Here is a 23,310-nt window from a genome sequence, read left to right on the forward strand (position 1 = left end):
TACTTACTTTATACTTATTGTCATTTTCTTTGAAGGTAGGGGTAATTAAAAACTAAAGATTCTTTGTATTAAGTAAAAAAAACATTTGTGGAAAGAAAATCATCTCCGATTTTTGGAATTTTTAACTTTTAACACAAAATCATGGCCTTTGCTCTAGAGTTATTGACTATTTTTACATTATTTATTTTTAAAATACAATGACACCCTAAGGACGTTATTGCAAAAGATTTCCAAAAGCCACCTTTAGATGACAAAGCCCTAATTGTCCTCTTTGGACGTTGCAATTGATCGACGTGAGAACTTTTGCTTGCCTTCATTCAACTCACTGTGCATGTTGTCATAAAGATGGAAGATGGGGAAGTCGCTTCTGGCGAAAGGGAGGCACCATTTACACTTGAAACCAAAGCCAATGTCTTTGGGGACATTGGCCTCTTGAAATTCTTCTTGTTCACCAAGGAACTCCCGCAGCGCTCTTGTCAAAACCACTTCCAGCGTGGCCCATTCATGCTTTCGCAAAATTCCCACCGCTGAGTGTCAAAACATGGAGTGAAGAATAAATGACATAAACATGAAGGGAAGTCAAAGCAAAGGTCATTGATACAACATTAATATTTGTATATAAACGCTGCTCGGAAATGGTCACGATTTCCACTTATGAGTCATTTTGCTTAATAAAAACAGTACTTTCATCATGCATTCCGTAAAAAGTGGATAAAATAGTAGTGGCAACATACAGTACATTTTCATTAGAATTTTCCATACTGCACATACAAGGTTAATTCAAAAAACCCTCCTTACAGGAACCAAAAATTGAAATTAAATCTACTGAAATTTGTAACATTAGCATATGTACTGTAATGTGCATATTAAAAACTGTACACACTTTAATGAAGTACTTAGTCCGACCCTCTGCTGTTCCTAAATGAACAGCAGAGGGTAGTAACACGCAAATAATCCCGTCTCAAATACAAGCTCCACCTGGTAATAGATAGAATAATAATAATAATACACACAGTATATACATTATATAGACAATATGACCTAAAAAATGCCTTCATCTATACAGGAATTGTTAAACGACACTCAACATTTGAGTTAATGTCAACGGTTTTTCTTTTTGACACCAAAAGTTGTCCAAGGCTCATCAAAACGAGTCCTTCATCGATGCTGGGAAAAATCTGATATTATTTTAATATCAGAGTTGGCTTTCCGTCAAAATCAAGAAAATCCCAACCGCGCCCTCGACCTTGCGTCCCCGTCGACAACTACAGACAGGTGCAGGTATCCACGGACATTCCCGGATAAACCTTTAGGACCAGATTCTTTTCCGGGTCCAGGAAAAGCACGGCGAGGGCGCTCAACTTTTCTGGCACGCAGCACGCTTCCGGAACGCCGGGTACGATTCCCACGGCTCGGACGATGCTCTGGATGGTGGCGTGATTTGAAGAGCGGACCACCTTGACAAAGAAACGCCCATAAAATACCAATGAAGATTGCCAGAATTCAATGCTCACCTTGGGGATGGGAAATCCGCAGGACCCGGCGCAGTAGTAGGCGTCGAACGACTTGGGCGCCAAAACCCACTCGCTCCACCCTATGTCGGCAAAGTCCACCTTGAGGTAACGCCTGGCGCAAACCCGAGGCGGACTCCATTGCCTCCTGCGGGCCTTCTTCATGGTCCTCTCGTCAAAGTCTAGCAACTCCTGGCCCGGCGTCTTTCCCGTCGAGCTTTGGGATTTGGCGGGGAAATAAGTGCTCCGCCACAGCTGGTGGTTCTTTAGCGTATCCAATTGGACCTCGGGGATCTCGTTGGTCTGGATCTGGAAACGGAGCTCCCTCCGGGTCCTCGAGGTTGACGCCGGAAGGTCTCGGCCCGCGGGGAAGGCTCCGTACCTCTGCAGGGTCGCCACCACGCCGTTGGGCCGGTCCACGGCCCGGTCGTCGGCGTAGAGAATTAGAAAAGGCGTTTTGTCCTCAAAGAGGTTCTCCCGGCGGCGAAGACCTCCCCGCTGGAGCGAATGGCTCTCCACCGTGATGACGCCACCTCCCGCTTGCGTGATCGCCGTTGTTACATCCCGCGATTGCCACGCGCCTTCCTTCGAGGAGCTGACGGTGATGTTTCCCAGTGGTCTGGTGGAGAAAGAGTCGGGCGACATTCCGTGGAAGAGGAAGAGGATTCGCGGGCCTGGGGGCCGTTGACGGACGGCGACCGACAGCCGTCCGGGTCTCCGCCGGTGTTGGCGCTTGTTGAAGAAGTGGAAAGAGGCGGAGAGGATGACCTCCGAGTCTTGGACGGAGGACAAGTTGAACTGGAGAATCTCTTTGCCTTGAAATATTCCTGCGAAATGTGGAACGAAAATGGCGGTTGAGAAGAATGGAGGAAAAAAAATGCAGTCTTTCTGGCTGATTTACAGAATTCATCATCCCCTGACCACAACCCTATTGAGAAGCTAAAAAGAGTACTCAAATAAAACCGGCTTTTTTGGTCAATCAACGAGGATCAATGACAGTATGCATGCAGAAGAGTCTGATTAGATTAGATTAAGTTAGATAATTTATTCGGGAAATGTCATTGTCACAGTAGCAAGAGGGTGAGAATACAGACACAGACACGACATTTTAGACATAAATAAATAGGTAATAAATACGTTAATAAATAAATGCATACATAAAAAAATTATACATAAATATATAAATACATATATAAATAAATTAGTAAATACATCTATAAATAAATTAGTAAATACATCTATAAATAAATTAATAAATTAATATATAAATAAATAAATGATTAAAGCGGCGCTAGAACTACTTTTAACGGCACAGTGCCGACGTGACGCTCCTATTGGTGCGTTCGGGACTGGACTCAAAAGTGCCACACGTGGCTCCCGAGCCATAGGTGCCATAGCTCTGAGACTCACCACGGACGGCGGTGAAGCTCCTCGCCGTGTTGGCCTCTCGGGGACGGCGCGGCTCCTTGCTGTAGCGCTCGTAAAGTCGCCACATGGCGCCGGTCGCCGCGGGCTCTTTCCCCAGCTCGGGGTCGGGTTCGCTAGTCCGAGCGGGCTCCAGAATGGCCCAGAGACGCAAAGCAAAGACCAGCCACTTCATCCCGACTCAATGCCTTTTTCCGCTTGGAAGAAAAGAACGCGAGTGGGCTCGGCGTGCGCGGGTCCGCCCGTTATTATTGGGGTGATGAATAATCCGCACGGGAGGGCGCGCACTTGGGGGAGCGGACGGCGGTCCCAGTGTCGTCGTCTCGCCGCTCTCACCTTGTCGCGAGGTGGGCTTTTAAGCCCGCCCGCCCAGGCAGGCCACGCCCACAGCCGCGTACGGCCTCTGGTTGGCGGCTGCTTATTTCATATTTCATTAGGCATTCAAAAGATAAGCAAAACAACAAATTGCAGGCACGCAAATTAGAATTTGATTTTGGAATTTTTACATTTTTACAAGATTGTAGCCGAGGTCTAATTTCCATTTTTAGGTTGAAGATAAACGATGACACACACTAGACACACACACACACATGTAGCACAGTTTTAAACAGCGTTGTGATGGCAATTTTGTTTGTTAGATAGCCAGGCTTTAAAATGATTGGCCAAGAGGTTCAGAGACGGGAGTTCACGTATGTTAGATTAGATTAGACTAGAACTTTATTTCATCCCGTATTCGGGAATTTTCCTTGATTGCAGTAGCAAGACAGACACAGAAGACATTGTAGACCTAGCTAAAAAAACTGGAGCCACACACAGGAAGTCCACAAGGTGTGAATCTTCTGCAGACTGAGACTGAGGTTACGCCACAGTCGCTAAGTATTCTTTTAAGGGTTTTAAAAATTTTTTTTTTTTTGAAAGCTTTTAAAGATCATTAATTGGTATCTAGATCCAGGTATGAAGGTGCTTTGGGTCTTTTGAAGGGAACTACACAGTCACCTCTAGAGCCAGCCCTTGTTGATGCGTTGGATTTTTTTGGTACAAAATCTTGCAGTGGAGGAGGAGCTTTGTTATGGAAGATTTTGTGAATCTGCATATTTAACATTATTGCCCCAGTTCAGGTGTTTGTATTTTTTTAAATATCTGACATTGGAATCATTATCAATCATTAAAATAATACCTAATACTTACCATCGAATAATGCCACCAATGACAACAACCTTAGAAGTCTAGGTGACACCAAATTGGATTAAATAAAGCACACACTGTCAGTTTATGGCCAAAAAAAGACAATAAAATAAAAACCAACGTTTGTGAATGACCGTCAACGACTAACTTGTTTTCTTTTAAAAGATGCCGCGTATAGAAGCAGATTTGCTTTGCTAACATCCCCCGAACAAAATTCTCGACGGACGTAAAGCTTGTTTATTTCTGCTAATCATTTCAATGTGTTTCCAGTCTGTTGTTAATGTATACAAGCCATAAATTGAAAAAAAAACTTTTAATACTATTCGGGTTGTTCTTTCTCTTATATTGGCTCCAAATGGCGAGGATTATAAAATACTGATGTTTCCCTTTTTTTCTGTATTTTAGTTCCTTAGGAACTACAACTGGACTGCGGGAGGAAAAAAAACAAGTTTACAACACTGATTAGCTGCCACGTTGAAGCTAATTGAAGCCGCTGTGAATATTTGTCAGGACTTCATTTGTCTTCATAGTCTTTCACTTTATAGCCGGCGGGCTCCATTTAGTATATTAGAGGAAGTAAAGAATAGGTCAGAGCCCCAGTTTTTTGTATTTTTTATTTTTTGGACAGTGTGGGATTGGAAATTCGAGTCAATGAGTGCAAATTGTCAATGATCATAAAGTCACCTCATTATGGCGACCTTGCTGCCAGACTTGCGCTCGTACACGTCACCCCGCTTCCCAAAATAGCGGCGAAACAAAGCACGGAGTGTAGAAATTGTGGAAATGAAGATAAAAATATTCATTATTATGCATTTTGAGATGTACGAATGCTAAATAGCTGCTGATTGAAAAGCATGCAAGCTCATTCTTATCTTTTGATTGGAAAAATACTTCTATTTTCTTAACAAAAACGGTGGTTGTTTTTGCATTTTGACTCCATTTAAAATTTCATATTTTCTTGTGATGTGTTTTTAATGAATTTACTGGTAATGAAATCACATCCTTTTAAAAAAAAATGCTTATTTGGTGAACCTACACAATACCTTAGCCATGTAATTTACAGAGAAAATAACATTAAAGGGCAAGAGTTTTTTGTAGTTGACAATAATGTGAAAAAAGTTGATTTGAAGTTGTAGTTAACAGTGTGATTGGATTGACGCCTTTTCAGCTCGGATAATATCTGAATAAGCCACTAATCCATCTTGTTGTTGCGCCTCCCCGGAAAAGCCCCAAATACGTACCACCGCCATGTTTCTTTTGGCCCGAGTAGTCGCCATCCTTCAACGACACACACTCCCTTCTTCTTCTTCTTTTCTTCCCCTTTGATTTGTTTTCATACTGTTGGCTGCGTCTGAATGACCATTGGCGCTGTTGGATATGGAAGGCCTATGACATCCTCTCAAATGATATACGCCAACATCACACACAAGCAGAGTCAAATACGTCTCGCCGATACGTGCTCACGGGGGTCTGCGCGAATAAAATATCAGTTACGCTCTGAAATGTAATGATCTCGTCTGGAAAAATGATACCTCCAAAAAAAAAACCTTAAAACCATAGCAGAAAATGGCATTGCTCTTCTATAAAACCACAGAATTTAGTAGGACGAGCTCTCAAAAGTACTGCAAACTTTTTCATATTTTCCCCCCCGACCACACACACACACACACACACACAGTCAATCTGCGGCCACGTAATGGATGGCAACGCGAAGGGCTTTCATCTGTTAATGGCGATGGCTCTCCTCAAGCGTTTCGGTAATTTCCCCCCCGAAGGCAGCTCTCCCCGGGCCATTTATCCTCGGAGGCCCCCCCCTCCGGCCTGAGAACAATCATCCACTATATGTTTGTCAGCTTTTTGAAAAATTGACAACAATCTCCAATGGCGCTTATTACTCACATCTGAGGGAGGCCGCTGGAAAAGATCGGAAAATCCATCGTGCAACCCGACTGTTTTGCGGGACCAGATGCTCGTCGAGATTTCCCACTCTCTCCGTTCACCGCCGTCACAAAAACGGAATGTTTTTAGGCGAAAAGTGCAATGCACCATATTTACTCGCATATAAGCCGCCGCCGCGTATAAGCCGCGTCTTTCAAATTGCCTCAAAATGGTTGAATTTGACCATTTTTCTCGTATAAGACACGCCCCCTATTATTTTTGTACCGACCGGCAACAAAATAATTGACTGTATATTATTTGGAAATGACATTATCAATAGACCGTGTGACTATACAGCATATGCAAACATTTGCAACATTCCTTGTAGTCATTTCCAGTCCTAATAAATACTGTCAACTCATCCAAATAATGTAATGAATGCGTACATGGACCATTTCATTCAGATCAATTAAGTCCCCGGAATGTACGCTTTCATTTTAATTCTATTTTTCAATGACTTCCTCACTCTTGGTAATTACGCGCTATTACTTTTCCTTTCTGTTGGAGAACCTACACATTTCTCATTGAACGTTTGGACTCAATTGTTGTTAAAATAACAGTCCCACGCCGCTGGTTTCGGGTTGCTCGAAAGGATCACATGACCCTGGGCTGAACCCCCGACATCAAATACTCCAGATGTAGTCCGACGTGATTGTAAACCGTCAAATCCGACCGCCGTGAACCCCCATTGCCCCGCTCGGCCTCGGTAAAGTGTCACGGAGCAAGTCGCAGAACGCCGCCTTCACTCTTTTCTTTCACACTTCCTGTCCTTTCTGCGTTTTGCGCCGCTTAAGCCCACCGTTGAGACGCCCGAAATTAGATACCTACTGTTCTTAGAACATAAACGTGTCGCTTCGCCATCGACGTTTTGGCGAGAAATAAACAACGGTTTCACGTCGAGCCGGGGTCGGAATCCGTTTGGTAGTAAACGGCCGTTCCCGAGAAGCGACAACAACAACAAAACAAACCCTTCAGAAATCAGAACCTCTTGCACGGAACGCCTCCAAATTGAATTGGTTAAGGCACAGGTGTCAAAGTGGCGGCCCCGGAAGTAAAACGTGATGACATCATCAAACAAATGTCCAATTGCAGTCTTTTAAATGAAATGAGTTGTCCAAAGTACACATTGATCTCCATTCCCCGCGGGGCCCGTCTGGACTCGATTGGGTGGGGGAGCCCGGCCGGGCCCAGCGGCCAGGCGGCCAATTTGTCATCATTTGGGTGACAAGCGGTCCGAGTGACGCGCTCCCTCGCCGACCTTTCCGCGCGCTTTGAACTGACGACGTTGCCGTAGCGTGGCGCGGGGTGTTTGCGGGTTCAAAAGCAGACAAATGACAAGCGGGGACCTTTCGGAGAAAAAACAGTGCGTCCGGTCGGCTTCAAAGAAAAACACTCCCGCTCGGGACACTTACTTTATCCTAACATTATATTGGACAGAACTTTCAAGGCATGTGGGGGTGCTGGAGTCTAGCCCAGCCAATGGCCACACTGAGACAAACAATCATTCACTCACCAAATTTCAATTAGATTACCGCCGGGAATTGAACCCTCAAACTCAGAATTGTAAGGCGGTCGTGCTAACCACTCGTCCAGCATTCGCCCACCAAATTTAGTGTTCAATTAGCAAACCACCGGGAATTGAACCCTCAAACTTAGAACTGTGAGGTGAGCGTGCTAACCACTCGTTCACTATTCACTCACCAAATTTAGTGTTTAATTAGCTCACCACCGGGAATTGAACCCTTGAACTTAGAATTGTGAGGTGGGCATGCTAACCAATCGTTCACCTTTCACTCGTCAAATTTAGTGTTCAATTAGCTCACCGTTGGGGATTGAACCCTCAAACTCGAAATTGTGAGGTGACCGTGCTAACCACTAATACACCGTCCCACCCTTATTGAAATATATTCACGTTTATTGGTCCGTTGCTGTTCTATTATGGTCTTTATCGTGTAAAAAATAAAAAGTACTTTCCTCTCGGTATCTCACTAACGAACGATAAGGTAGGAATGTATTGTTTACTTCTCACCGCCAGTGAGTACTTTTCCATCCTGGGATCAACTTCCTCATTTGCATAAAAACGAAATAAACGCCGGCTCGGGTATCGCGCCGGGCCGAGGAGAACAACCCATTTCCCTTTTTTTTCCTCCCTCCGGGCCTCAGGATCCTCAATTAACGTAATTTATCCTGATTTGTTTATTGCTTTATTCCTCGTTTTAGTACGTATTATTCCTTTTACCTTATTCTTGGTTGCGTGACGTCATCTTCTGTACATTTAAGACAGTTAAACACAAAGAGCCAAAATGTAAAACATGAAGCCGCATAAAAAAATATCCAATCTCCCAAATTATATTTAATGTATAAGTTCTTAGTTTTTAAGGAGTCCTGATTATTTTTTTTTGTGTTCTAAGAGAGAATAAAAGCCAGCACAAACTCAGAGCTGCCAACTTCTCCGGAATTTCAGGAGTTTTCTCCAGACAAGCAACGCAAACTCCGGGACTCCCGGACGCCTCCCTAGACTCCGTAAAATCCCCAAAACTGCCACCCAAATGTAGTTTTGAAACCACCATTTTGGAAAAGTGCCAAATTTCCCATTTAAATGCCTCGAAATCTTACTTACCGACTGCAATATAAATCGGATAAATTCGGTATCATGAGTGCGTTATTGTGAATCATGCCAGCATAATAATAACAGTTCAATTTAAATTCTCATCTCATTTTCTTAACCGCTTTATCCTCACTAGGGTCACGGGGGTGCTGGAGTCTATCCCGGCCGACTTCGGGCCAGAGGCAGGGGACACCCTGAATTGGTAGCCAGCCAATTGCAGGGCACAAGGAGACAAACAACCATTCACACTCAAACCTAGGGGCAATTTAGAGTGTCCAATGAGCCTAGCACTCAACCGGCGTACCCTGAGAAAACCCACGCAGGCCTGGGGAGAACATGCAAACTCCACACAGACGGACCGACCTAGATTTGAACTCAAGTCTCCCCACTGTGAGGCCGACGCGCTAACCACTCAAACTTAAATTGTCCGTAATTTTTTTTTCTTGACATTTTATATCGCTGGCAGACCCAAAAACCGACGGCAGGAATGTTGGGAATGATGCGTGAAAATGCAAAAGCTTATCATAAGTGCATGTTTATGTATAATTACTCAGGTGTACACTTACTTCTTTGAATCCCTTTCATTATTGCTGTCGACTGCCCGAGGTCGAATACGTGGAAAAGGGAGTGTGGCTAGTCAGCGTCGATATGATGTACTACGTACGTCTAAGATAGGACATACGGGAACGGAGGTGAATCCCCGACGCTCGTAAATCGTCTCCAAGTCAGACTTTGAGACAACACACCCCGCGGGCCATACACAGCCCACGTTATGTTCGGTTTTAGCCTATTTTAGAAGGCATTTTTACAGCAAAATGTCCCTTCCTGAAACCTGCATAGCTCTTTAAGACCCGCCCCTTCAGCACGCCGACGCGAGGGACGCCATTCCGTTATTTTATTAGGATCTCCAGTCATAAAGCGGCCGTCACTTTGCGTAGCCGACATCTGGGGTGCGCCGATTCCTCCGCGTGGGGGTCCACGTCTTCTAGTCGTTTGGTTCCTCGGCATAGTCCTGAACACATGAATTATAACATGTTTTTACTCATATCAGGGAGTTGCATCCATTAACACACCCACTGCATGTCCTTTTTTTATAGAAAAGTAAGAAAGCAAACAATTAGAGTACACAAACCGAGAAGCTAGCAAGTAGCCACGCGCTTCTAAAAAAGTAAAGTCATTAAATTATGATACGGGATATCAGATTACAGAGTACAGTAGTTCCAGGCTACACGGATCTGTCCGAAAAACTGCCACGTTCAAAGTAAAAGACCCACGACCAATGGAAAAGGGACAAATAATGTGTTCTCTATTTGGCCATTTTTGACAAATTTAACACTAAATCACATGATGTGAATAAAACAATTTAAACACACGTTCAAGAACCTAAACCCATTTTCTTTCAGGCCTAGCGTAAACTACGAATCACACACAAAAAAAAAATAACTAGGTCTACAATGTCTTCTGTGTCTGTCTTGCTACTGCAACCAAGACATTTCCCAAATACGAGATGAAATCTCATCTAAAACAAATAATTTCACCAACTAAATTGGACTTCCGGAATCCGCTTTCTTCTCGACAATTTCGTTCTTGTTTTTCCCCGACGGCAAGGGGCGTGGCCAACAGGTGACCAACGGCGCCGTCCTCCTTGTTGGGAACCATTTAAAGTCAATTCTAAAGACTTGGCCCGGGTCACAAAGCTCCCCCTTGTTTGCCATTGTTTTGTTTTTACCAACCGGCGGGTGGCATGGCGTCCAAATGAAGTGTTTACTCTGGGTCGTCTGCATTAATTCTCCTAGACGGACCGCTCAATACCAGACGCCATGTTTAGGGGAAGCAAGTCCTACGTGCCAGTCTAGCGTGTACTACTTACTCGCTGTTAATTGTATACGCCTCACTGGCTATTTAAGTTTAGCCGCATTTGTGTACGTTGGGCTTTTGGCCCAAAGTGGCCACCCATGATGCTTTGGGGCCTCTGAGCAACACAAAACGCATCTGACCCCTGTCCACTTCTTCTATACGGACCCTTTTAAGACGCTTCCCTAAAATGCAAACACCGTTCAGAGCCCACCACAAACTTTTGTTCAACTAGTTTTGACATGCCAATCCAGTCGATGTCGAACTTTGTTTTTTTTTTTTTAATGAAATGTCCAACAGACATTTGGCTTTTGTCAAGTCATGTGACAATCTTTTGTGTTTACTAAAATAGAAACTTGATTCATTCTTTAATAGAAAGACTGTCTAAACGTTGATGAATGAGCAAACTGGTTGGAGGGTGGGAAATGTGTATTTTAGATAGCATCCTTTCAAAGTTTTGCAGGATAATTGATTTTTTTTTTTAAACTGTAAAATCTATTTAAAATGCATAATACTGAGAGTTTAGTGAAGTCTTGGACTTTAGCCATCATCTAATGCCACCACATAATTGTAGTAGTAAACTTGTCTTGTGTAAATAGTTTGACCTGAACCTTTTGACTAAACAAAAACTTGGGTAAATGGTCTGCCTGTGGAAAAAAAAGAAAGAAAAAGAAAGAAAGAAAGACAAAAAAAAGCGAGTAGTGGGCTGGCCTCCCAGATAAAGTCTGTCCGACCTGGAGCAAGTCCAGTAAAGACATTCTTGTAGTAAAAATCCATGGGCCAGACTCAGACCACATCTTATTCAAAATAACAATGTTGCATAAAGTACTCTAACGTTAAAAGTACCATATTTTGCTCATGTTCAATGTAAAATAATAATAATCCAAGAGTTTTTCCTGTAGCATAGCCTTATATCAAGGGTGTCAAACTCGGGGTGGTTCGCGGGCCACATTAACGTCAACTCGATTTCATGCGGGCCGGGCCATTTTAGATATAATATTTAGAATTTTTTTTTTAATAAATGGATTAAAATTGATTTTTTTATAGATCTAAAACAATGTTTATTTGAGCTTTTTTTCTATATTTTTAGATTTTATAAAATGATTTTTCAACTAAAAACACAGAAAAATGGATTAAAAATGACAATTATTGATTTAAAAGGGGGAAAATCAGGAAATTTAATATACATCTATACTCTTCATTTTAATTTGATCCTAAAACAGAAAGTCAGCACTCATGATTGACTTTCCCGGGCCGCACAAAATGATGCGGGGGGCCAAATTTGGCCCCCGTGCTGCCACTTTGACACATGTACCTTATATGGTAATATTATGCTTACATTGGCAGTCATGTGCAAGCTAGTTGAAAAAGGCTTTTAATTTTTCTTTTACTTATTTCTATATCTTTTTTTTCAGCTTTCCCAGTGCTGAGCATACTTACGCAACACCCCGTTTTCTGGCATCCATCAAGAATGAATGACAGTAAGTGAAAAACCACACAAACATATGCACATTAACAGAACTTCAGATATATTGCGCAGGATAACAACTAGATGAATAGTGCGCTGTGGTGAAATGTGATAAAGCAACATGTCGTTTTGTCAGAATGGATTGCAAATACAGAGATAGAAAATATCTTTCTTTGTAATCCAAGTATGGGGTACATTTAATCTGACATATAATTCTTCTGAATCAAAATTGAACAAAACTTGACATTTTTCGAGATGAATTAATTCAGCTATTTCAATGCTGTCAATGTTCGTGTTTGTGGTGGCAAAAGAAATGACATCTTTGTCTATGTAAAATAGACTAAATATCATATTAATGTTTCATTGGATTTACTACTTTGCTGTATGGGACTGGGAAAGATGGAGAGGGAAAGTAGAACTGTTTATTGGGATGAGTAGAAGTGTGGTAGCATAAATCTTTTAACAGGACTATTTTAGAGCTATTTTGTTCGTGTGCATTTTTGGAACAGCTTCATTTTTGGAAACTCAACAAGCGGCGGGTCTTGTGGGAAAGCTTGGAGAGAAGATCCGGCACTTGTCGAGTCTGATGCTCTGACGTTAAAAAGTAAAACTTGTGGCGAGCTGATGCCGTCGTCCGTATAAATTTCATTGGGGCTTATGTTAAGCGCATCGCCAGAAGCGTGTCGTGTTGAAACTGGAGAGCTCAAAAGAATTTATTAACTTATTTATGACCTATTTATTTATGTCTAAAATGTCTTTTTCTGTGTCTGTATTCTCACCCTCTTGCTACTGTGACAATGACATTTCCCGAATACGTTATAAAGTTATCTAATCTAATCTAATCTAAAACATCTGTGGAAAATTGCACATAACGTCGTACAGGAATTACTCGATAGCTCTGTAATCGCATCAAAACAACTGACCGATAAATAAGAAGTATACCAAGATTTTATAGTGCAGTCCCTGTTTCATTAAGATCATTATTCTTATTTTAAATGCACGACCGCTGTTCAAAATCTATATCTGGTATTCATCAGATGCCGTTTATGACACGCGCAATTATTATTGCTTTTGTCATTTATTTCAGGGACTGTAGTGGGTTTTATTTCTTGAACGAAAGGGTACCAAATATTCTTCATAAGTCTCGGTCTGTTTGCATTTGAGTTGAGCAATAAAAAGGCATTAATACACGATATTGTTACCAGATGGAAAGTTATTGACTTGGATTATATCAAGCAAATGTACAATTAGCACCACCTTTTTGTCGCTCATAAAACGTGACGTCTAAACAATGTCATTTGGTACCGTTGGAATTCCAACACGAACTTTGTTGTTGACATTAAATGACTCCGACGTCGACACTTTCAACTTTGGGTCAAACGAAGTATCGTATTCCTGTTGTCAAAAGAGTAAATCATTCCCACTTTACGTACTAGCCCGGGGTTTCGCGGTCATCTCGTCAGGCCGTTTCGCTTTTCCACTGCGTTGTAGACATATGATGTCCATTTTTTTTCCGTTTTTTTTTGTCGGAAAGATCCGTAAATTTTGTGTGTCCTCTCGGGATCGGCTCCCACACTTAACTTTGTTGACACACGGCGGCTTGGCGGCGTGTAGCCCAACGCTAACCCGAGCGCTATTGGACAACTCGGACAAATTGAACTTTTATCCCCGCCGAAGACTATTTCTTTCTCCACTGGCGTCCTCCAAATGACTTTAGCGAGCTCTACCGCCAAAGGGGGTTGGAGAGGTCTGCTCCCGTGAAATGCTCAATTACTATCGTTTTCGTTTTTAGGTAGGATGTCATTTCATTGGGAGATCCATTTTCAGTCAGCCCTAATAGGATAGGATTTGCCTAAAATAGAAGGGAGGACTTTTACGCTCATTCTGATGGATTGTTAGTGCGTCAAAAGTTGAAAAGTTGGGGTTAAATCCCAGAAAGATGGATAAAATTAGATCAGAATTCAAAACTGATTGCCAAACGTAAAACTCAATCATTCATCTGACCCTAATATTTGATTTGGTTCATTGCCGATTGTAATAAAAATGCATCATTAAATAAATAATCTGGAAACACGGCAACGTTAATCCATTACCCGTCTGGGCCAGGGTACGGGGTTCGAGACCGCCGCACCATTTCGGTTTCTCCGCTCACGAATAAACAAGAGGCCGGGGTTTGGGTATGCGTTGTCCTCTAGGGGCGACACCCCCAAAAACACAGGCACACAGCCTTGGGCCGTCCGTCCGTCTCCACTGGCATAATTAGAAACATTTGGGATCATTTGCCAAAAGAGCCCAAGTGGTGATGGGATCCAGACGGAGCGCTGGCTTTCCACCAAATACAGGAACCATTATTTTACGAGGGACTATTACGGGCTCCTCCTCATCCAGGGAAGTGTGTTCAAGTGTTCAAGTGTCTGTGCTGCCCAATTTGTCTTGACATTCAATGGGTTTTTTGTTTTTTTAAAAGGGGGGCTTCGGTCGTCCACATTCCCGAAAAGTCGCTCTGTCTAAAATAGTATTTTGCGCGTCGTCGCTACTGCCACCAAAACTTTGCATTCTTTTATGATTTAAAGGATCACAATAATGCCTCCACATTCCAAAAGAATTTGATAGATTGGATTTTGCTAAGACACACGCCTTAATGATAAGGTGATAGGACAGTTTAGGAGGATCTAGGCAAGGAAGATGATCTTTAAAACCTCCAGACTACTGACTAGGGACTGTGTGATAACATCAGTCTCAGTCTGCAGAAGGTCACCTTGTGGACTTCCTGTGTGTGGCTCCAGTTTTTTTTACCTAGGTCTACAATGTCTTCTGTGTCTGTCTTGCTACTGCCACCCAAAAATTTCCCGAATACTGGATTAAAAATAACATTCTAATCTAATTTTGCAGTTTCAGTTAGAAGGAAAAAATGAAAAAATAATACTGCCACGACTGGCTTATATTTGGTGAAATAACGCTGAACAAATCACAAGAGAAAAGGTCTGATGAGTATTTCTAGCACAAGTCTGCCACCTTATGGTAGGCAATTTCAACTGTTATGGATTTGACTGCTTGTTGCTTACTTTATAACTTATATGAGGCTCAATAAATTTACCGTAAGTATTAAAAATGCAGGTAAGTCTCACAAATGCTTAATGGAATGTTCGGTTAGGGTTAATGTTATGACTTCTGTTCTGTTACTTTAATGTTGCTTTTAATCTGCTTTTGTCTACTCTTTGGTTGATTGTGTTTTGAAATGCACTTTGAATTATTTTTAGGAAGTTTCCTACCTTGACTTTGATTCTTCTCTCCATAATCGAGCTACTGAAACTCATGTTACACCTGGTCAGTCAGTTGATCGCTTTCTTGAGCACTCTGGGAGCAAAAAAAAATGAATCAAGTCAAATGAAGCACGTATTTGAAGACCCATCTCTCTTCATTAACATAAACACGATCCATCATGTCCAAACTTTGCACCGACCTGTTCCCAACGAAGAGAATTTTCTCAGTAGCTTGTTCCAGCGTGTCCAAAGCACTTGGCAAATGTTCTCGTCTGTCATTGAAGACGCACGCCTTCATGTTCCCGTGAGCTCATGGATAGATGGAAGGATTCCTGATGGAAAACACCAAGCGCAAAAGTCAAATAAGCATCGGCGAGCAGTTCCTCGTGGAGGCCATGCGTTGAAGTACCGGGTGAAGGCCTACACAGCGTCAATCGGACTTCGTGGGGTGACGTCTTGAACAGCTTTAGGACTTTCTACCCAAGAAAAATAGCGTAGAAATCATGAGAAGATGCAAAAAGTGTACCTTTACATTGGAGTCAAATGGAATTGGACATTACTTCATTCCATTAATCCATGAATTCATACCGGATAAGACAAGTCTCTGAGCGACAGGCCATTGATGGCCAAGAGGACGTCCCCCTCGTTGATCCTGCCGCTCAATTGGGCCGGCTGGCCCGGGAAAAGCTCCTTGATCCGTATCAGGCTGCAAAAGTCCGGAACGGGCGGGTCCAACTCGCACATGACGAAGCTGAAGCCCAGACCTTTGGCGTTCTTCGTCAGGGTCACTTCCAGGGTGTTTTCTGAGAGGTTTTGGTCAGGGGAGAGAACCGGCAGACCCAAGGATAAAGAATGCCAGAAGAAGAAGAAGAAGGTCAGAGTGGGAAAAGGAAGATCAGGATCTTTACCAGAATTGCTCGAGTCTTTGGTGCATTTTTTGACAAATAAGCGCCCTCGTACCGTGAGTCACAAAATTGTAGTCCTTGGGTCGCTTGCAGAAGACGTGGGAAGAGACGCTGTTGATCCGGGGGTTCTTGGTGGCCACGCCCACGTCATGAGTGGCTTCACTAGCCTCGGTGTAGGCGCTCAGAGAAACCCGGGGAAAGCTCACGGGGGCGCTATCTACCACTAAAGTCACCATCTGTAAAGTCAAACGGATAAAGGGTGATTTTTAATTTTTAAAAAATCTCTCTGGATTATGGAGCAATTGGCCAATTTCCTGTGCTTTACCTCCCCAGTTTTGCACAGACACTCCACAGCTTGCTCATAGGTGATGCCTTGAAAACTGATCCCATCAACCTCTAAGATTCTATCACCTACAACAAAAGTACGATCCGATTTTCCCACGTGCTTCTCAGTAGATATTTGAAATTATTTAAGGGTTTCGATTATGATGTGTTGATTTATGTTTTTGTAAAATACCTGCACGTACGCGGCCCTCCTTCTCAGCAGGCCCTCCCGGAACGAGGCTCTTGATGTAGATTCCACCGTTGGGAACATTGGTGTTGACCCCACCCTGAAGAACAATTATTTCATCAATCGTTGAGGCCACACAGTTTATTTTTGACACACTACTACAGTCAGGACCGCAAAGCGCAAGTGGCCACTAAAGACTGAAGACTGACTCACCGTGATGCTGATGCCCAGACTTCCAGCCACCTTCTTGAGCTTCACTGTGCTCTCTACCGACCTTACAAAGTTTGCGTAGGAAGAAAGTGAGCAACCGTCCTGAAAATGACCCCCCGAAAAAACCCATCGTTATCTCCCATTCTGTTTAATACAAAACAATTACAGATCAAGAAAGGATTTTGCGTTGCGTGTGGAGCGACGTTTACGGGAGTAAACGTTGTGCTTGGAAACCATCAACATTGGACCTTTTTGAGAGTGTCTTAAAAATCCCCCAAACTGGTCAGTTTGCATCGGCGTAGAATCAACTGATTGCATATCCCTGCCCTCCCAGCTCCATCGTAAAACCTAAAAACTCTACCTGCGCACTTAGGATGCGGACTTCTTGAGGAGGGTGCAGTCTGTTGCTGGTCTTTGGCTCCATCATAACCGAGACGATCTCATCCAGGCTATCGCCCAACTGTCCGCAGGCCATCAACGTGCTTTGGGACTCGTAATTTCTCAACGCGGAAGGTCGCAGAATATTTGGAGTTTGAGGAGCTGAAGGTTACAAAGTGATAAATATCAACATTGATTTCGTTTTCTTTGCTGTACAGTGTAGGGCCGGTAGAGCTACACAGACCTTTTGGCTGTGAAATAATGAGCTGCACCTCCTCTGGGCTGCTCTGCATGACCTCCGCCGCCTCGCTAAAGGTGGCGCCCTCCAAGCTGATGTGGTTCAGAGAGATCAGGCGACCACCTGAGGATAAAAGGTCACTGTCATTTGTTTTCCAAAGCCCTGTGTCCTTTATCACCGGGGCCTAGCTAAATCCTTCAACCTGGACTGGACTTGACTTGACACAAATGACCGTGACTTCGCAACGTTTCTACAAGGACTGACTAAACGTTTAACGACAATAGGATTCAGACCCGGTCGTATTCGTCCATCCTTATCCGCAGGCCCCCCCGGAACCACCGAGGCAATGAAAATTCCCAGTTCGTAACGTCCCACGCTGTCCTCTCCCACAATCATGATGCCTGCAGGAACATCATTTTGGTTAGACGCCATTGGATCTACCAAAGTTCCAGTAAAACCGCTGACGTCTCTTCTGAATGGGAAAGAAAATCTCACCGAGGCCAAGCTTGGGGTCTTTCTTGAGGGAAACGCAAATGACCTCTCTCTCCGACGACGGCCCTTGTTTATGGTGACTTTCTGCGGGCCACAAAAATACATTTTCCGACAAAAAGCGCCATACTCACAGCTGTGGACAAGACGGAATGGAATGGTACCTCTGGCCGCCGGTGATCCGAGAGGAGCCTCGGATCCACTTCTCTGAGAACAGGCTGGAGAACGCATGCCAGTGCTGCCGCCTTGACTACTGGAAGTGCTAGCAAGTGCCATAAATGCATTGCGTTCAAACACGGGAGGCTCCGATAAAAGGGGGTGGTCCCGTACCTTTGTTCGTAAAGGCTCTGGCGCTGCTGCTTGAAGCGGGCCTCGATCCTGGCCGCCACATCCTCGCAAAGCCTGGTCAGGGACTCGCGTCGAGGAGTGGTCAGACCGCTGTCGTCTTGCGGTGTTTCGGAATCCAACGCCGACTTGAAGCGGCTCTTTCCAGCCCGGCACGCCGTTGCGCCGTATTGGGGAATACTCTCTTCTAGAGACAAAGACCACGAGATTATCCATCAAGTTTGACGGCTGCGATGTTTGCGGTCTCGGGTCTAAAGGTGGCCTGAGGGCAAAAGCGAAAAGTCAAGTCCGACGTTAACGGACCCGAGACCGTGCTGTGACGAAGCTGCCGCGAATTCATTTCATTGTTGAACTTGTGCTGGGACGAGCACAGCTTGCACAGGTATTTGGCTATTTTGGACGTCTCCGTGAGGAAGGTGTGTTTCTTCTTACTGGCCCGGCACTCGATTATGAATTTATGCCTCTGGGAAAACAGAAGAACCACAATCGTTAGGTAAGAAGTCAAACTTCTGCTTTTGTCATATCACGGCTGTAGTTTTCCGATTTCGAGTTGGACTCACGTTAGAGGAAATAGTGGCCGTCTCCCTCCAGTAAAAAAATTGGCTGCTGCTCCGGGAACCGTCCTTCACCTCGTACACGATAAGGCCTTTGGCACAGACTCCAAGCATAATTTCTCCTTCGACTGGCTTTTTCTCTCGCGTCGCGCGGTGGAACAAAACCCCGTATTCGGGCAACTGCAGACACACCTGCTCGACGGGACTTTTCTTGAGTCCAAACCAGAGTTCAGAGAACCGAGACCTTCCGAAGCAACGCGTTACCTTGAGGAACTCGACTTCCGATTCCTCCGCCAGCATCTGGGCGTTGTTAGAATGGAGTCGTTGCAATTCTCCCAGAATGCAAGGCAAGGCACGTTTCTCCATGACACTTTTGGGGACATATTGATCGGGGCGACAGTAGTTTCTACCGTACACCTGAAACGAGAGCAGAATTGTCTTTTTGGCTTCCTGGTTCTTGGAGCTAATACTTTTTCATACCTCAGGCATGCAATCGCCGTACTCTGTCTGCAAGGCCAGAGCTCCCAGGTAAAGAGCCGTCTCCTCGTGGCAGGACAATCTGTCGTCCAAGAGGTCTTTTCGGAGTTGGAGGTAGAACTGGTGGTGGGTCTGTTTGTGCCTAGCCACACGAGACTTTGGATTTACCCTATTTTTCAAACGTAAGTACGCCGTACTGGAGTATAAGTCGCACCTTTTGGGAGGGCCATTTTTGTATTTGATCCGAAACCAACAAGCATACCTCAGGGTAACAACAGGCTAATAAATAGGCTCCTGTCAACATAGATAACTATAGCCCAACATACCAAGGTATTAATCGCAGGTCTACCCAATTAGGGGAAAAAAATTACGACTTATATCCTGGAATATACGGTACTTCTGTCAATTAGTAACAGAATGAAATTTGTTGGCTGCGGTAACTAGGAAGCAAAAGCACTTACAAAATAGTGGAAATGTCGTTGACAAAGAATTTGACCCTGAAGAAAAGGATGAAGGTAGTTGAAGGCACTTTCTTCCAACTGTCCGGAGCAACTTTGGAGATCTTGGTATCGTTGTCCACAAAGAAAAACTCATTATCTGACCACAGAGCGGGAGATTTGACGTAAATATGTGCTGTGCCATATAAAATAAGGGTGTACGTGATTTCATACTTACCATCAATGTAAGCAAGGCCAAAGTAAAAGTGTTCCACCAGGTTGGCATGAGCCACGATCATGTCAAAGACGTCTCCGCCTCGGGATTTCACCTCACACTTGATGGCGATGTTCTGACCGTTTGGCATCACCACCGTCAGCTCTCTTTGCGTGTTGGAAGATTTCCCTTTTTTGGACTACGCCGGGAAAAACACAAGCCGAAAAAGAAGGAAAGTGTTAACATTGAATTTAAAAAACAGACACTATGAGTTGAATCAAAAGTAGCGATGAATGTTTATTTCTGCAGCCTGTAGTGCGCTTTAGCACACTTGTGGTTGTCTAATTAAATGGTAGAATTATGCACTAGCCTTTGTCAAATGGATCAATTCCATTTTCTGTTATAATCTGTGAATATGATACTTTAGTTGCCTCAAGGCAGTGTAATGTATTGTGGAATATTGTAGCACTCATTAGTTTAGATAACACTTATTGTGGGATTATTTATTTTTATGAGCCAGGGTCCTTCCAAGAAAGATATCAGACAAAATGATGACGAAAGAGGACAGATGTTTTTTCACTGTACTCTATAAAAGATGTTGTGCGATAAAGTAGGTCTTGCTCCCTTTCTGGAACCCAATCTTATTGCCCATTTTGTCCACTCCAATAAATGCCCACTTGATTTGAATAATGATGAATGAATTTCTTTGGGTTCTCACCAAAATGGATCCAGGGAGCTCCAGAACAACCGCCGGCTCATCGGCCATCCTAATGAACTCTGGACCCGTATCCTAAACGACACAGGATAGAACATTTTCAAATAGGAAACCATTTTCAAACCAGATGATCAGAAAAGTCCAGTTTATTTTGATTCTTTCCCAGCAGCAACGACAATTTTCTGACCTTCATCTTCTTCTCACTTAGACTCATCGTGGAGGCAAACTGGGCCAGGAATCGAGAGTTAGCCCGTCGACCGGCGTCCATGTACGGGCTACAGACGTTGCGATTGAAGTTCTGCCAACTCCCATTACTCCCAGTGCGCCGACATCCCGAGGGGATCCTAGGCAGGTAGGACTTCATCATTCTCCTCAATCTGTCAGTCAGTCCTCAGCTCCGCTAACGGAACGTTTAGCTTTCGTCTGACATAGTATGTGAAATGTTATACCCCGTGGACTCTGCTGTAAAGGACGCTCCTGAGAACGTTCTGGAGATCTTATTTTTTGTCAGCCACGTAGCGTTACAAATAGAGCGCCCTGAAATGACATCACAGAAGCTAGTCAGGTATCCGTCGTACTTAGGTACTTGCAATTAGTCCCATTTTTTTTTTCCTACCGTGTAACTTGTCTCGGATGAGCTGACTCCGATCCCTCAGCAGCGTTCCGTTTTCTGCCGTCAGCACGGGATGGACCTGTCAGAAGTATTTTCGTGCTGCCAGTAAAAAAAACGAAACAAAAAACAACTATGGAAACAAACGCGATCAAACGACGGTAGTTTGTCGTCCCGCTGACCGAATTTCTGTAGATGTCTTCTACCAGTTGCTTGACCAGCCGCTCGGCCGGAGGAAGCATGAAGGTCTTGTGGTGGAGCTCGCAGGTCTCGAGCACCATCATCAGATCGTTGCGCCTCGCCAACGTGTCCTCGCACATGCTCAAGAGTAAATTGTCCAGCTCGCCACTAAGCTGGACGGGCTGGAGAGCAAAGTTCAGGACTCGTCACTTTGTTAGGAGTTGGATTGATGACCCTTAAGGGGGCTACACACCTGGTTTTGAGGTAGCTGGTAATCCACGCACCAGTAAAAAGTCATCCCTAGCGAGTACACGAGCGACTGTAGGAAAGCAGGGATGGAAAAGATATTGAAGATACCGGCCCGGGCCACTGTTTTATTGTGTTTAAGTCTGCGGTGGGCCCGCTGAAAACCGATCTAGGCGGACTACGTATCGATTTGAACGTTCCGGGGTGATTCGTTTTCACCACCTTTTCTGTTGAGGTTCTGGCGTTACCCTGAAGGACTTCAGGGGCCACGAAGGAGGCCACGTCGTCATTACGCCCACAGCTCTTGAAGGCCATACGCCCATTGGAGGACAGTAGCACCGAGCCGGGGCTGAGCACGCCGCATATGTTCCTAGACCCTAAACAGAACGTGACGGAAACAGTAAGGGGATAACGGGTAGATTTCTCGGCGGAAGTGAGCGCGAGGTCGAGGTTAATTACCTTTCTTGGAAACATCTATTAAGGCCTCGGTGGTGATAAGAAGCAGACACCAGACTTCATCTTCGTCTAGCGGCGATCCCCTGGCCTCCAACACCTCGGCCAGGGTCACAAACGTTCCCATCTTTACGCAAAAGCGAGACCTTTGTGTCAGCAGACTGCCGCAAAATTGACCAAAAACTTCACAAGTGAAGAACACGGACATTTATCTTTTTTTTTTACTAAAAGAACATAACAAATCACAAATTTTGCATCGATCCAAAGGTCAAAATACAGACTGAATACTGGTTTTCTCTGGCCACGCACGGTCCACCTCCTTAATTACAATTCAGCTCTGGACCAGAACTAGTTTTTCTTAACGTCCAATTGAATGCACGACCAATCTCACATCATTTTGAGAACTGCTTTCACCTTGTTTGGTTAAATTCTTGAATCTGTTGGCCCGCCTGTCAAGTAAAATTCAGCAAACACACAACTTTTTTCTGGAAAATGCTTTTTTGCAAAGCAAAAATTAAATTTGGGATCATTTCGTTGTAAAAAAAAAGCACCATGCCAAAATCCAGAGTGTAGACTGCCCCTTCTGTAATTTTGTCATTTTCTTAACCATGTTTCGAGGTGTAACGAATTGGTGACATGTAAAATGGCTTACCTTATTCTGTGTAACTTCCCTCAGACATCAGCCTTGTGAATTTAATCCTTACATGTCGGCCGCTGCCGTCCGTATCAGCCGCCGCCTCGCCTTCGCCGTAAAGTCCCCATCCGTCACGGCACCTCGTTACCTGTCGTCCTCATTTCCTCACGACCGATCCATTGTCCCCGCGGGGAGCAAAATCCACAGATATGATTTCCTCGGCGCTGACAGGTAGTGACGTGTTGATTCTGTTTTGCCTCATTTTCTCCTATTTTTAGACCGGGCGCATAAGCGCATAATTGGATTTGCCGGACAAGCTAATGACTGCCGGGGCAAGTGAAGGGGCAAACCAATGGAGGGGTGGTTGGGGGTGTTAACTGTGTTAGTGAGCCATTTCATCCACAAAAAGCTGTCTTTGGGCATTAGTTGACTTTCTCCCATTGGGTTTTTAAGCCGTTTCTC

The 23,310-nt window shown here is 44.1% G+C and overlaps 2 protein-coding genes and 1 long non-coding RNA gene across 4 annotated transcripts in view; 1 reads left to right on the forward strand and 2 right to left on the reverse strand.

Annotated features, from left to right (window-relative positions):
- Positions 1–21,074, forward strand: part of LOC144092581 (uncharacterized) — a 50,915-nt gene extending 29,841 nt beyond the window's left edge. The window contains exons 4-6 of the long non-coding RNA XR_013306086.1: positions 4,527–4,616; positions 11,937–12,002; positions 20,934–21,074. This is a non-coding gene — a long non-coding RNA (uncharacterized LOC144092581). The remainder of the gene's footprint in view (positions 1–4,526; positions 4,617–11,936; positions 12,003–20,933) is intronic.
- On the reverse strand, positions 53–3,245 carry gdf10b (growth differentiation factor 10b). Its single transcript, XM_077625505.1, has 3 exons — positions 2,922–3,245; positions 1,515–2,338; positions 53–1,457 (listed from the first exon to the last, which is right to left on the reverse strand). The coding sequence occupies exons 1-3, from the start codon at positions 3,109–3,111 to the stop codon at positions 1,266–1,268; spliced, it is 1,206 nt and encodes a 401-aa protein (XP_077481631.1). The 5' UTR covers positions 3,112–3,245; the 3' UTR covers positions 53–1,265.
- frmpd2 (FERM and PDZ domain containing 2) lies at positions 9,549–23,142 on the reverse strand. 2 transcript variants are annotated; one of them, XM_077625493.1, is made up of 30 exons: positions 22,867–23,142; positions 22,221–22,341; positions 21,984–22,138; positions 21,769–21,834; positions 21,518–21,697; positions 21,342–21,417; positions 21,175–21,262; positions 20,913–21,069; positions 20,729–20,800; positions 20,035–20,209; positions 19,821–19,956; positions 19,363–19,501; positions 19,147–19,299; positions 18,889–19,074; positions 18,632–18,791; positions 18,314–18,512; positions 18,148–18,245; positions 17,990–18,070; positions 17,788–17,895; positions 17,501–17,617; positions 17,240–17,418; positions 16,882–16,980; positions 16,675–16,768; positions 16,483–16,568; positions 16,213–16,393; positions 15,841–16,055; positions 15,662–15,728; positions 15,453–15,584; positions 15,262–15,346; positions 9,549–9,679 (listed from the first exon to the last, which is right to left on the reverse strand). In XM_077625493.1, exons 2-28 carry the CDS (start codon positions 22,339–22,341, stop codon positions 15,547–15,549), a joined length of 3,426 nt encoding a protein of 1,141 aa, XP_077481619.1. In that variant the 5' UTR covers positions 22,867–23,142; the 3' UTR covers positions 9,549–9,679; positions 15,262–15,346; positions 15,453–15,546. The 2 variants fall into 2 exon arrangements, with proteins under 2 accessions (XP_077481619.1, XP_077481618.1); XM_077625492.1 differs by having other exon boundaries at positions 18,314–18,515; positions 22,867–23,141.
- Positions 23,143–23,310: the final 168 nt, after the last annotated feature.

The sequence above is a fragment of the Stigmatopora argus genome, chromosome 18 (assembly GCF_051989625.1).
Source record: "Stigmatopora argus isolate UIUO_Sarg chromosome 18, RoL_Sarg_1.0, whole genome shotgun sequence".
NCBI lineage: Eukaryota > Metazoa > Chordata > Actinopteri > Syngnathiformes > Syngnathidae > Stigmatopora > Stigmatopora argus.

What these genes read in the sequence shown, in the direction of transcription:
- gdf10b (XM_077625505.1), bottom strand. Translation starts at nt 3,111, where the DNA reads ATGAAGTGGCTGGTCTTTGCTTTGCGTCTCTGGGCCATTCTGGAGCCC. An exon ending in GAGCTTCACCGCCGTCCGTG is followed by an intron (nt 2,339 to 2,921) that starts GTGAGTCTCAGA and finishes CACATTTCGCAG; the next exon opens with GAATATTTCAAGGCAAAGAG. An exon ending in GCGGATTTCCCATCCCCAAG is followed by an intron (nt 1,458 to 1,514) that starts GTGAGCATTGAA and finishes TTCTTTGTCAAG; the next exon opens with GTGGTCCGCTCTTCAAATCA.
- frmpd2 (XM_077625492.1), bottom strand. Translation starts at nt 22,341, where the DNA reads ATGGGAACGTTTGTGACCCTGGCCGAGGTGTTGGAGGCCAGGGGATCG. An exon ending in TAAGTGAGAAGAAGATGAAG is followed by an intron (nt 20,801 to 20,912) that starts GTCAGAAAATTG and finishes TGTGTCGTTTAG; the next exon opens with GATACGGGTCCAGAGTTCAT. An exon ending in GTCTGGGCATCAGCATCACG is followed by an intron (nt 16,769 to 16,881) that starts GTGAGTCAGTCT and finishes ATTGTTCTTCAG; the next exon opens with GGTGGGGTCAACACCAATGT.